This window comes from Bombina bombina, chromosome 1, assembly GCF_027579735.1.
Source record: "Bombina bombina isolate aBomBom1 chromosome 1, aBomBom1.pri, whole genome shotgun sequence".
NCBI lineage: Eukaryota > Metazoa > Chordata > Amphibia > Anura > Bombinatoridae > Bombina > Bombina bombina.
The window spans coordinates 1,119,499,727-1,119,514,777 of record NC_069499.1 but is presented as its reverse complement, the minus strand read 5'-3'; the positions used below and the strand labels follow the sequence as shown (position 1 = coordinate 1,119,514,777).

Here is a 15,051-nt window from a genome sequence, read left to right as displayed (position 1 = left end):
GAGCGAGGAGCAGGGTGTGAGGGAGCGAGGAGCAGAGTGTGAAGGAGAGAGAAGCAGGGTGTGAGGGAGCGAGGAGCAGGGTGTGAGGGAGCGAGGAGCAGGGTGTGAGGGAGCGAGGAGCAGGGTGTGAGGGAGCGAGGAGCAGGGTGTGAGGGAGAGAGGAGCAGAGTGTGAGGGAGAGAGAAGCAGAGTGTGTGGGAGAGAGAAGCAGGGTGTGAGGGAGAGAGGAGCAGGGTGTGAGGGAGAGAGGAGCAGGGTGTGAGGGAGCTAGGAGCAGGGTGTGAGGGAGCGAGGAGCAGGGTGTGAGGGAGCGAGGAGCAGGGTGTGAGGGAGCGAGGAGCAGGGTGTGTGGGAGAGAGGAGCAGGGTGTGAGGGAGAGAGAAGCAGAGAGTGTGGGAGAGAGAAGCAGGGTGTGAGGGAGAGAGAAGCAGAGTGTGTGGGAGAGAGAAGCAGGGTATGAGGGAGAGAGGAGCAGGGTGTGAGGGAGAGAGGAGCAGGGTGTGAGGGAGAGAGGAGCAGAGTGTGAGGGAGAGAGAAGCAGAGTGTGAGGGGCGTGAGGATAGCAAGTTATGATGATTGAAGTGAGGGAGAGTTGCTGGGGGTGATCAGTGTGAGGATGAAGGTGAGGCATAAAAGGGCCAGGCACTTAAACGGAGGTGCACTTCTTTAGCCCACATATATCAGTGAATGTGTTAACCACTCAATAGCAAGTAAAACCCTGCATTATACAGTTTCCATGTAAACAAGTTACGCCAGAATATGCCTGGAACGCACTCAAAGGGGTTTAATGTCTTATTTTATTTCCTGCTCTTCTCAGTCTGTTTATTTCAAGGTTATGTCCAAGGGCATAGGGAGCCGACAGTGCCCCCTCCCAAAGGGGTGGGGGGGGGGTGTAATATGGGTGTCTAAAGGGGCACTGCAATATAATAATACAAATCTTTCTTCATTGTATATTGATGTAAAGTATCTATATATTGATAGTACTGGATAATGAAGATTAGTATCTATATAGGGAAACAAAATGCTTTACTGGTAATGATGATTCATATGTAACTTTAGATTACAAATATGCTGCAGTCTATAATAGTGATAAGAATCTATTCACTAATAATGAGCATCTTACATTATAAAATACCAATGAGGATCTGTACAGTTTAATGATGCTGAGTATCTATACAGTTATAATGTGCAAGCAATACAATGTATATGGTAACTGAGTATCTCTAAAACCCCTGCCCCCCAGGACCTGAGTTGGCCTGATGTGTCCCTGATGTCATAGCATGAGTCTGTGGTGCAGAACGTTCTCCGCTTTAAATAAACCCTTTTGTTCATTCCCCAGAATTTCATCACTCCTCCCCCCATCACAAATTCCATTACATACTTTCACCCCACTGAGTGAGGGGGAGAGCAAACTGGGATAGGAGGGGGGGGGGCATACCTGTTTTGTTACTTAATCAGGCAGAGACAGCTAAAGTTTATCCCGTTCACTGCTTGTTAAAAAATAAATTCTGTATACATTCTCACCCATTTATTCTTGATCTATTAATAAATAAACATCATGTGTACAGATTAAATAGAGCAAGATGTCTATTAGATCCAATAATAATAAAATTTGTAAACGAGTTTAACAGGTGATAGCAGGAAGATTTGTGGTTCATTGTTTTAAGGGAGGATGTAGCTACTTCTTTTTAAATCCAACAAAAGGTCACAAACTATATTCTGCCCACACCTACAGGCAATGGCAAAACTGTGCAAACAATTTTGTCCAAAACAGTAGTCTTACAGGTGAGGATACAAGTTCAGCAAAAACTTTAAACTCCTAATTCATATCATCTTTAAGAAAAGTGAAGTACTTTTGAGGTGTCTGATTTCAGGATGGGGACACAATGGCAGAGAGAGAAGTGCCAGAGGGAGAAATGGCAAACAGACATGGTACAAAAAAAAGAATGTAATGCTGACCTGCTGTGTTGTAGGGTCTTCATCTGTGTAAATAAATACCCAGGGAATCACAGGCAGGGGGCACAAGGAACATAAGGAAAGGGGCAGAGGGTCGTGGACAGAATGAGACAAAATAAGTAGACAACAAGAAAGAGCAGGCAGCAAAAGTCAGAGAGAAAGAAAGATATGGGTAGAGACAAAAATAATTAGATCATGGGGAGAAAAGGAAGAAAAGAAAAAGGGTGATAAAACGAAATACAAAAAAGTAGAAACAGAAAGACAAAGTCAGAAAAAGAAAGAAGATTAAGAGGCACAGATGGAAATAGAGAAAGGGGACACAAGTAAGTGGTAAGGAAAGAAAAAAGGAGGTAGACGGATAAGGTGTAGAAAGTAAAAATAGTGGCACGAAATTATGGCCGAAAGGGAGAGAGAAACAGAATAAGGACAGGGATTGCAAGAGAGAGAGAGAGAGGAGAGAAAGAGAAAGAGAGAGGGAGAAAGAGAGAGAAAGAGAGAGAGAGAGAGAGAGAGAGAAAGAGAAAGAAAGCGAGAGAGAAAAAGAGAGAGAGAAAGAAAGAAAGAGAAAGAGAGAGAGAAAGATAGAGAGAGAGAGAGAAAGAGAGAGAAAGAAAGAGAGAGAGAGAGAGAGAGAGAGAGGGAGAGAGAGAGGGATAGAGAGAGAGAGAAAGATGGATAGAGAGAAGGAGGTATAGAGAGATACAGAGAGAGAGAGAGAGAATGAGAAAGAGAAAGAAAGGAAGAGAGAGAGAAAGAGAGATAGATATAAAGAGAGAAACATATATATATATATATATATATATATAGAGAGAGAGAGAGAGAGAGAGAAACAAAGAGTAAAGACAGGGATTGCAAGAAAGATAGAGAGCGATGAAGAATAAGAGTATTAAAGGGAAAGAGAGAGAGAAAGAAAGTGAGAGAGATAGAGAGAGAAAGAGAAAGAAAGCGAGAGAGATAAAGTGAGAGAAAGAGAAAGAAAGGAAGAGAGAGAGAGAGAGAAAGAGAGAGATATAAAGAGAGAAACATAGAGAGAAAGATAAACCAAGAGTACAGACAGGGATTGCAAGAGAGATAGAGAGCGATGAAGAATAAGAGTATTAAAGGGAAAAAGAGAAAGAACGTGAGAGCAAGAGAGAGATTGTAAAAGAAAGTATGTGATAGACAAAGAAACAGAGGAAGAGAAGGAAGTAGTGAAAGAGGGGGCACAATAGAGAGATAGAGAGATTGCAAGAGAGAGAGTGTTTGAAAGAAACAGAAAAAAGAGAGAGATAGCAATTGAGTAGGGGGAAGTAGGTTAGATTATGAGCATTAATCCTAACAACTCTGTCAACCAATGATGTACAATTTGCAGGACTGTCCCCTATATGGCACCTCTCACCCACTGACTAAACTAACCCATCTACCATGAATATTAAATAATTACATTTTATTATTGCTTTTAACCAAGCAATCTGTAAACATTTGGTATGAGTGCAAGCCTAGGTGGGTGCTGTGTGTTTGAAGATGCTGCAGGTAAAATTCAGTCTTGTACTTTCTTGTGGTTGATATCCCTCCATAATGGTATTCCTCGGAAATTAAACAAACTGGACAAAGAAACTGCACCACTAACAATAAATAAATCCTATAATAAGTACTCTCTTATTCTAAATTAGGGGTTGGGTCACATGACCCTCAATATATCATGTAATCCATGTAAAAAGGGCACTTCCCATAAATATTGTTATAAGATGGGTCATTTTATTTATATTTTTCAAGCCCTTTGCATGCTGGAAAAAATAGTCTTGGATGTACCTGTTTTGTCAATAATTCTGACAATGGCAAACATTACCTTTTGACATTTTATGTTTACTGATCTATTTTTATCTCCATCTCTAAAATACAACCGATTAAAATATGATTACGCTTTTTCCTGTCTTTAATTTTCTAAAAGAAAACTATACCACTTATTTTCCTAGTTTAGGACAACTAAGCAAACACCAAAGTTTGCCCCATTCCTCCTCACCTGGTGAGTGAGGTTCTGACACCCGGAACAGTGTGGCTGGTGTTGGCCTTCGTCTTCGAATCTAGAAAGAGAAGAGAGTGCAGCATATTATTTACAAATCTGTCTGCCCCTAACAACTATCAAATATTTGTGCACTTCATTATTCTCAATGTTAAATGCTTTCTTTAAGACATAACTCATGTTATCACTACAGTAAAAAGTCCCTCAGTTCCACAGACTAGGAGGCTGCCATATTGTATCATTTTGTGGAACTATAAATATATATCTAGTAAAATTAACTGAGATCTCTCTTGTACAAAGTCACCAACATGCTTAAAACCATGGAGATAATGCCTGGGGCCTTTAACCCATTGTTTGATTTGGAATCCTGTCTTGTATCCTCTGCATTTAAACAAATATTCTCAAAATTGACACTTTATGATTATGTCATTGTTTTTTTTGTTTGTTTTTTTTAGTTTCAGAGAATATTTCCTTGGTTAAAATAAAATGGCATTAACATGCCTCCTGGTGTGCTGCTTAAGCTGGGGTTGACAGCTGCCCCATCAGTTACTAAGCAGTTAAGTGTGGGGGCCTTGTGCCTGGATGTGGGGTTTGTTGCTCGGGGGGCCCTAGAGTGTGGGGGGGGGGGTTTCTAGCAGGAGTCTGTCGCTGTGAGGGCCATGGAGTGTGTGGTCTGGCCCTGTAGGTTGCGGGCTCTGTCTCTGGCCCTTGACGTTGGAGGTCCTGGCCCTGGAGGTTGGGGTGCCTGTTGAGGGCAGGGAGGCTACCATGTCCATTTGCATAAATGTGAATACATTTTGGGTTTATAGGAGACAGTGGGGGCCAGTTTATAGGAGACAGTGATTGGTCCCAGTCCGCCCCTGTATATATATATATATATATATATATATATATATATATATATATATAGGCATCAATATTAGGTAAAGCACTCCAGTAACCTTTTAAATGTTCAATGCCCAGGGTGCTCAGTAAAAGTTTATATAGGCATCAAAGAAAAAACTGCACTCGCTGGGTCTTAAGTAACAATTATTTAATATATTAAATAATTGTTACTTAAGACCCAGCGAGTGCAGTTTTTTCTTTGATGCCTATATATATATATATATATATATATATATATATATATATATATATATATATATATATATATATAGTATATATTGTCAGGAGCAGATATCAGTCAGTATTTTGCTAGGTCAAACTATGATACTATGTCTAATGGACTATAATTTGTATTACATAAAATGGACTACCTGCTTGTTCTAAGTTTGTGTTTTTTAATGTGTGATATGGAACAGTTGTGTGCCCTGTGAGCAGTCCAATGATACCAGGCATAGTGCTGCCCAAGTATGCAGGGGGCATAAACCAAGCCCTTATTCGAACTCTACTTACTTTAATCTCAAACTCTGCAGCACAATCATCTGCTAATAACATTTGGATGTACAGATACTTCTGTTAATGAGGATTAGTGTATAAATTATGTGTATCAGAACAGCTTTCATAATAAGTAATTTTCATTCACTGGGAAGGTCAGATAAGCAAAAAATGTTAATTTACTCTTAACTGGATTTTGGGCTGAACTAAAGAACTTCTTTTATTTATTGTTTTGAATATTGGGTTACCTATTTAAACTACATATTGTTGCAGACATAAAAAAAAGTCCAACTTTAAAATGGGATGTAGTATATATTTGCTTAGCTTGTTGTTTGCAGTATGAATGTGCTAAATACTTCACTAGTATATTTGATATATGTACCCCATGATAGAAAAATAAAAATAAAGCAGTTTAATTAACTGTATTTGGTAATTGACCTACAGTCTGCACTAAATGTGCTCTATTTTTTGACCAGTGCGTATGAAACCACATACAGAAAACATTCTAATGTAAAACAAATTATTGTTCATCCCCCTAGTACGTTAGCACACACGTGTTACTAATAGAGCTTCCAACATGAGCAGACACTGGTCTCATTTATATATAATAAAGCAGGAGAATCTTATTAAAACAAAGTTTGTTATGCTTGTGCAACTCATGTATACACTTAATTAAAATAATTCCTTGTGGACCATATTAACATATCCAAACTAGTCAGAAGATCTGTGTATACGTACAAGCACATGACAATAACATTCTTAAATAGACATATATGTGCTGTTATATAAGATGCACAAACTGCAAGATGTACCATATACTGTACAATATGGGCTAGATTACATGTGCAAGGGACAGCTCAGGGTGCGTTATACTTTGAGCAACCTTGCGCAAAGAATAACTTACACTCTGGTATTACAAGTAGATGGTTAAATATTTTAACCAAAGCATCTTAATGGGCCAAAATTGTTATCAGGCCCTATACTTTTAAAGGATAGCGCAGGGATAGATATCAGCACATCTATTTCACTCGTATTACAAGTGGTGAGTTGAGTGTTGCGTAGGGTTGTCACCTGTCCGATAATGAAACAGACAGTTTAGGTTTCCATTTTTTGTGAATGAGTTTGACGCTGACATGCAAATGTCTGGGTTTGGTGGGAAACAGCCATAGCCCAAAAAAATGACATTGTCTATTTACAACATACTGCACATGCCTACAGTTATTTCTCTCTTGTGTGTGTCTTTATGTGGCAGTGTGTCTGAGGGCCTGATATTAAAAACCTCGCCACTCAGGTGAGATGATATAAAATGCTCCTCCAGCACTGCGAGATCCCTAGTGAAATTTTCAAAAGGAAGATTTTGCTTTACTTCTTCAAGGGGTCTTCCCTGCATTTCTGTATGCGAAGGAGAGACAAGCCCAGTACAATATTGCACTGCATATAACATGACAGTTCTGCTGTATTTACACTTTGTGCATTGTATTTTTATCACTTTACACTAAAAAGCGATCCACTCGTAATCTAGCCCACTATTGGCCAAGCTTGTAATATGGATTTTTTATATAAGTGCAAAATAGAAAATATATTTATTTTTAATGAGTCACTTTAACACACAATAGCGCTAATATTTTGTGCCCTACTTATATAGGCCTATACATTTTTGTATTTTTCACTATTACATTATTTGCCTTTCCCTCAACAGAGAGCAGTGGCACTCATTTGGAAACAGTGGAACTTAGCACTTACTAGAACATAATGTTATGTCCTAAAAAATAGTGCTAAGATAAAGTGGTAGTGACACACATTTGACAAGCAGTTTAGTATTACTCAATAGAGAGTATTGTCACACACAACAGAACAGCATTACTCACTAAACAGCAATGTCCCTCCCTAGAGAATAGTTTCACTTAGTAGAGAGCAGAGCTATACTATAGTGAGGATTGTTACTCACTAAAGAGCAGTGTCCCTCATGATGGAGCAGCATTACTCACTACAGAGCATTGTCAGTATAAAGCAATGTTATTTACTATTGTTACTCACTAGAGAGAAATGTCATTCACAAGAGAGCAGAGTTACTCACTAGAGTACAGGGTCACTCAAAACAATGTTACTGATTATAATAGTGTTATTCTCTATACAGAGTATAGTTACTCATACAGAGCATTGTCATTATAAAGCAATGTTATTTACTATTGTCACTCACTAGAGAGAAATGTCATTCACAAGAGAGCAGAGTTACTCGAGTACAGGGTCACTCAAAACAATGTTACTGACTATAATAGTGTTAATCTCTATAGAGAGTATAGTTGCTCCTTCAGAGCATTGTTGCTTACTAGAGAGAAATGTAATTCACAAGAGAGCAGAGTTACAGGGTCACTCAAAACAATGTTACTCCCTACAATAGTGTTATTCTCTATAGAGAGTATAGCTACTCCTACAGAGCATTGTTGCTCACTAGAGAGCATTGTAACTAAATAGAGAACATTGTACTAACTAGAGATTGTTGTTACTCACTAGAGAACATTCTCACCCATTAGAAAGAAGTGTTAAGAAAAATTAATACTTTTCAAACTAAAAATACAACTTCCTTAGATATGCAGATATATAAGCTGAACAGATTTGTGGCAATCTTTCTACAATGGAAATCAAATATTGTTTGTAAATATTCTTCCCAACACTGTTACAGATGTTCCCATAAGTGCGTTGCTTTGCTTTCACTCTTCTGTCCAGTTCATCCCAAATCAGCTTAATAAGTCTGGAGTCTGTGCTGGTCATTCCATATTTTTTAAAACTATTGTGTTCTTCTTTTCTTCTAATGTAGCTCTGCCTGGGCCTGGAAGAATATTTTGGATGAACCCCTGACCAACTAGACGTATACCAAAGTGTATTGCATTGAGGTACAAAATTATGTGGTAGTCTTTCTGGTTCAGGGTGCCACTCCCTCTGTCTAATTTGCTGACTCAGGATCCAGCAAAAGAGTCTCAGACCATCATGATTCCTCCACCATATTTGACATTTGGTATCACACAATAAGCAACCATCCTTTTTTAAAGCTGTACAAAAGCCTTGGTAGTCCACTGGTGGTGCTTCATGGCCCGGGCAAGCATCTTTTTGTTATTTTGCCATCTAAGTAATGGCTTTCTTACTGCCAATTAACCTGTTAAATTTGGAGCTCAAAGTCTTCTCTTCATAGTTGAAAGTGAGACTTGCTTAATTTGAACAGTGTTAAGCAGTGCTTGAAGCTGTTGTCCTCTGAGCTTCCTAACACGCAAGCTCTTGACTCTCAGAAACTTGTCTTCTGATTCTGTTTTGGCCAGACCTCACTCACTTGACACCTTGGCTTTTTTTGTAATTTCTCTAACGGAAGGACCAACACTTTTAAGGGTTATAATGGTATGTCTGGACTGTCTCCCTTTGTTAATGCATTTGTCTCACCACTATAACAGCTTAATACTACTTAGTTCAGTACATTACAGTACAACTAATGCTTAAGAGGGTGTAGTAACAGTTTGTTCCAACACTGCTTTTATATAGACATAGGGGGCGAGATTACATATGCGGCGGAAAGCGTCAGCGCAACTGCTGAAACCTGCGCCACCCGTAATTTCACCGTACACATTGGGGTATCACATATACAGCGCCGGCAGTTCATAAAGTGCAGTACGTCGGATAAACTAGCGATGTCCAAAAATGTGCGTAAATATACATTTCTGGAGTCGTCAGTGATTTACAGGACTTTAGAAACTGCCGTCACCTAAGAAAAAATAAATAAAATTAAATCTCCCGTAAAAGTCTAAGACGCCTCCCAAAAATAAACCCGACACATAAAACCCATATATCCGCCATCAAACCCACATAGGAACTAATAATAAAATTATTAACCCCTAAACCGACAACCCCCCACACAACCCAATATGCCTAATTAAACTCTTAACCACTAATCCACCATTAACTCACATTGCAATCTACCTAGTAAAAGTATTAACTCCTAAATCCGCCAACCCCAACATCGCAAACTACCTAATAAAAGTATCAACCCCTAATACGCCATTAACCCACATCGCAAAGTCCCTATTAAAACTATTAACCCCTAATCTGCCATTAACCCACATCACAAAAAACGTTATAAATCTATTAACCCTTAATCCGCCAAACCCACACAACGCAATAATTCTAATAAAACTATTAACCCATAAATTCGTCAAACCCACACAGATCCAAAAAAAATATCACATTTATTTTGTTTTGTTGTGCTTTTCAGTGATATTGTACACTTTTCACTTTTATTTTTTTATTTTATTTTTTTTCTCTGACATAAAAGTGCAAAAAGATAATGTTCTCATATGTTATTATTATAACATTTTATGATTACACTGCTGTGTGTTTAATACCTACAAAGGGGTTGAGCAATTCACTACTGAGAGCTAACTGAACACATCTGATGAGCCAATAGCAAGAGGCATATATGAGTAGCCACCAATCACCAGCTAGCTCCCATTAGTACAAAGGATACCAAGAAAATGAAGTAAATTGAAAAGTGTCTTAAAATTGCATGCTCTATCTGAATAATTAAAAGTTTAATGTTGAGTCCTATGTCCCTTTAGTGCTCTTTTGAAGCGACTATGAAACAAACTGCAATGCTGTTTTGTTTTTACTTATAAGAAATATAAAATAATTTTACAATTTTGTTCTCATGTTTTGAGACAACCTGGAAAACTCTGGAATTCTAAGACAGCAAAGCAGATCCTACAGGAATAAAGGGCTTTTTGAATACTCAGAAAACACTTTAAACACACCCAAGGAACTCCCCTGTTCTGACACTGCAAGAGTTATTTACACAGCAAGGAATACAAATTTAAAATGTTTATTTATTTCAATTCATATTGCTCATTACACTGCTATTTATTGAATACAAAAATGATTTCTAAAGGGAACACAACTCTATTCATTGAGTTCCACGAAATGGTTGATGAAAGTAGTGTTTTAGACTTTGTATTTTAAGAATATGAGTGTAGTTAGAAATAAACACTTTTTAATTTGCATTCCTTGTTGTGTAAACATAAAATATGAAGTGTAAAACTAATAAAACTTCACTTTCTTAGAGATCTGTAGTTTACTGCATTATTGAGGGGACCTATAGATATAAAGAATAAAAAGACCTCAGTGGTATATTTTTCTTTAATGAGTGTTACATGGGACCGTTCTGACAGAGCTAACTGCAGAACCAGATTATTAAAGAAATGAGATGTAGGAAAATTTTAGCCCTCTGAAACACTTTATACACATTGTAACGCTGCTGGCAAACGCTACACACAGCAACACTACACAAGTACCCGTAAACATTCCAAAACAGTTATACCTAGGCTACACTCCACAACACTCTCATACATACCGCTATACAGGGACACACAGTAGACCAGGTCAGCAAACTTACTAGTATGTAATCAAACATTAAAGGGGCATAAAACACTTTAAGATTGTGATATAAATTGTTTAACTATCAAGTACATCAACGTTGCAATATATTTTCATGATTTATTGTATCCTGTTTCCCTGTAAATTAAAGGGATACTAAACCCAAATGTTTTATTCAATGATTCGGACAGAGCATGCAATTTTTTGCAACTTTCCAATTTACTCCTATTATACATTTTCCTTTGTTCTCTATCTTTATTTTAAAAGCAGGAATCTAAAGCTTAGGAGCCGGGCCATTTTTTGTTCAGAACCTGGGTTACGTTTGCTTATTGGTGGCTAATCGCTATCCAGGGTGTTGAACCTAAACTAAAGATAGCAAGAGAACGAAGAAAAATTTATAACAAGAGTAAATTAGAAATTCGCTTAAAATTGCATGCTCTATCTGAATCATGAAAGAAACAATTTGGGTTTAGTGTCCCTTTAACTATATTCCACACAGTCATTGGGTGCACACTCTAGTAGTGACGCATTTATAACAATTTGCAACTGGCTTCAATGGAGAAGTCTAGATTACAACGTAAATGCACTCCTTGTTTTATGGACACTAACATTTTACATAGCTATACTAAATATTTAAACAACAAATGTATTTTTTTAAAATACATCTGCATATTATACTCATACATCATTTTGTCTAGGATTTATAATGTCTTTTTACAATTATTTTTTTCTTATAAATCCATAATATGCATGTTTCAACAATTTAAGCTGTACTGTACTGTATATTGCATGGATTCATAAGAAAAATACATTATTAAACATTCCATTTGCAGCCACAGAAACCAAGCAGTATAGTTGTAGCCCAAAGCCTAAGTGCCAGAACAATGAGTGCCGTAGGTATGCAACCACTGCACTAGACTATCCCATGCACTCTGTTCATATTATAACTCAAAGGTGCACAATATGGGCAAGTCATTATACTGTAGATTCACTATTAGCATCTCCAGATGTTCCAGTATCTCAGTCGTTTATTCACTAAAGCGTGAATGCCTTCCCATGTTTTAGTAAATAAACTAAAGGGAAGAATGCAATAAACACATTGCAACTCACTGGGCAACATTCTCTGTTTCTCCAACATTACCCATTCTAATGTTATAATATTATTACGTGTAAACCAAGAACTAAATGCTGTTGGTGTAGGTAAGGTAGCATGACTGACCAGTTCTGGAGGGAAGCTGGGTGATTTCTGCAAAGGATTAGAATGTTCCCTGATTCACAATGTGAATTGGTTAGCAAGCAGTGCGAAGGTCTGAGCACCAAAAGCCTAACAATCTCACAAAATGTGAATGGTTTGGAGCTCTGTTATTCCTAAATCACTAAAGGTTGTTTTATCTCACCATTATTTAGTGAGTCAGCTGCCAAGAATGACATAGGAAATTGTGAAGATGAATAGATTAGAGAGTTTGAAGAGGGCTTTTAGTAAATTTTACAAAACACTAATGGAAACTGTGTATACTGCATTAAACTGATAGACTCTATACTCACTACTACACACTAAAATATAAAAACTCAGTATATTCATCGCCAACATAAACATTTATGTAATATACTAATAAACATTATACAACAAAGATCTAAACACTTGGCAGAACAACATTAACATTAAAGGGACACTAAAACCATTTTTTTTCTTTTGATTCAGATAGAGCATGCAAATTTAAGCAACTTTCTAATTTACTCCTATTATCAATTTTTCTTTGTTCTCTTGCTATCTTTATTTGAAAATGAAGGCATCTAGGGCTTTTTTTTGGTTCAGTACTCTGGACAGCACTTTTTTTTTTTGGTGGATGAATTTATCCACCAATCAGCAAGAACAACCCAGGTTGTTCAACAAAAATGGGCCGGCATCTAAACTTTCTTGCATTTCAAATAAAGATACCAAGAGAATGAAGAACATTTGATAATAGGAGTAAATTAGAAAGTTGTTTAAAATGTCATGCTCTAGCTGAATCACGATAGAAAGAATTTCGGTTCAGTGTCCCTTTAATGCTCACAAAGGGGATATAAGCTATTTTTTATTTCAAATAGTATTATTAATAAAGCAACTAAAATATTGCCATTATCGATAAACAATTTTCATGAGGTACAATAAAATCGGCACATTGATAGCACACAAATTACAACACGAGATGCTAGTTAAACACACTGTAACATTCTCTGCTTATTATGAACCTTTGATAAATATATTGCAAGATATATTCATGAAAGCACAAGTACATCATACGCACGTTGTTACTTAGAACGCATGTGTAAGCACATGCACACACAGCTACACAGACTAGCTATGCAAACTCTGCAGTACAGCCAGATCTTCATCTGACACATAACAAACACACTCCCTGTGATTCCGAAAAAATTCCAAGAACTGCCCAGTAAGTAAAATATTCTAGTGGTATCCTACTGAGCCCACTATTTTAAAGGGACATCCTAAAGCAATCATAAAATGTTTCCTAGAGCATTAGCTGTAAAAATGCTTGTTATTTAGTATGTACAGTATGTAAAGAGGTTATACAAATGAAGTTGTACTGCTTAGAAGGACAGTGAGACAACCAGGAACAGTAAATGTATGTATTCTCCAAAGTTTATTTCTTCTCAGAAATAGCATATCAATGAACCTGGTTTATAACATTAAAGGGATATTAATATAAAAAGGTTTAACTTTTATATCTTTGCAAAACAGATGCCCCTCTGCTAAAAAAAAATACTTTTTCAGTCTAGTCCAAATTAAACTTTCATGATTCAGATAGGGCATGTAATTTTAAACAACTTTCCAATTCACTTTTAGTATCAAATTTACTTTGTTTTTTTGGTGTTCTTTGTTGAAAGCTAAACCTAGGTAGGCTCTTTTGCTAATTTCAAAGCCCTTGAAAGCAGCCTCTAATCTCAATGCACTTGACAGTTTTTCGCAGCTAGAGAGCGTTAGTTCATATGTGCCATATAGATAACATTGTGCTCATGCTTGTGAAGTTACTTAGGAGAGGGCACTCACTGGCTAAAATGTGAGTCTGTCAAAAGAACTGAAATAAGGGGGCAGTCTGCAGAGGCTTAGATACAAGGTAATCACAGAGGTAAAAAGTTTATTAATATAATCATGTTGATTATGCAAAACTAGGGAATAGGTCATACAGGGATTATCTATCTTTTTAAACAATAAACATTCTGAAGTAGACTTTAAAGGGACAGTCTACAATATCATTTTTATTGTTTTCCATAACCAACCCAGTTATATTAGTATACTTTTTACCTCTGTGATGTATCTAAGCATCTTCTGACAGCCCCCTGATCACATTACTTTTTATTTATTATCTATTGAATTTAATTTTAGTGCTGTGTTGTGCTGACTTAAAAAGCGTCACGGGCGTGGACACCATGTAATCTATATGGTAGAGTGACCAGACGTCCCTGATTTTAGGGGACAGTCCCCGGATTGAGGAGAGTGTCTCCAGAAAAATTATGTCCCCGGAAATGTCCCCAGCTCCTTTTGAACTGTCCCCGGCTCCTGTTGTACTGCAGCCAAATGCTGGGAGGAAGTGATCGTCCTGATAACGTCACTTTGTCCCAGCGTATGGCAGGCAACGCGCAGGTCAGGAGGGAAGAGCTTGTGTATGTGTGTATATGTATGTGTGTGTGTGCATGTGTATATGTATGTTTGTGTATGTGTTTATATGTATGCTTGTGTGTGTGTGCATGTGTGTATATGTATGTTTGTATGTGCATGTGTGTATATGTATGCATGTGTGTATATATATATATATATATATATATATATATATATATATATATATGTAGGCTTGTGTGTATATGTATGCTTGTGTCTGTATATATGTGTGTGTATATGTACAGGGAGTGCAGAATTATTAGGCAAGTTGTATTTTTGAGGATTAATTTTTTTATTGAACAACCATGTTCTCAATGAACCCAAAAAACTCATTAATATCAAAGCTGAATAGTTTTGGAAGTAGTTTTTAGTTTGTTTTTAGTTATAGCTATTTTAGGGGGATATATGTGTGTGCAGGTGACTATTACTGTGCATAATTATTAGGCAACTTAACAAAAAACAAATATATACCCATTTCAATTATTTATTTTTACCAGTGAAAACAATATAACTTCTCAACATTCACAAATATACATTTCTGACATTCAAAAACAAAACAAAAACAAATCAGTGACCAATATAGCCACCTTTCTTTGCAAGGATACTCAAAAGCCTGCCATCCATGGATTCTGTCAGTGTTTTGATC

At 37.1% G+C, this 15,051-nt stretch overlaps 1 protein-coding gene across 1 annotated transcript in view; it reads right to left on the bottom strand.

Moving 5' to 3' along the window:
• Positions 1-15,051, bottom strand: part of PPP1R1B (protein phosphatase 1 regulatory inhibitor subunit 1B) — a 97,471-nt gene that overhangs the window by 40,291 nt on the left and 42,129 nt on the right. Inside the window, exons 2-3 of the mRNA XM_053698005.1 lie at positions 3,959-4,019; positions 1,960-1,982 (exon numbers count right to left, since the gene is read on the bottom strand). Coding sequence (XP_053553980.1) covers positions 1,960-1,982; positions 3,959-4,019 — 84 coding nt within the window. The remainder of the gene's footprint in view (positions 1-1,959; positions 1,983-3,958; positions 4,020-15,051) is intronic.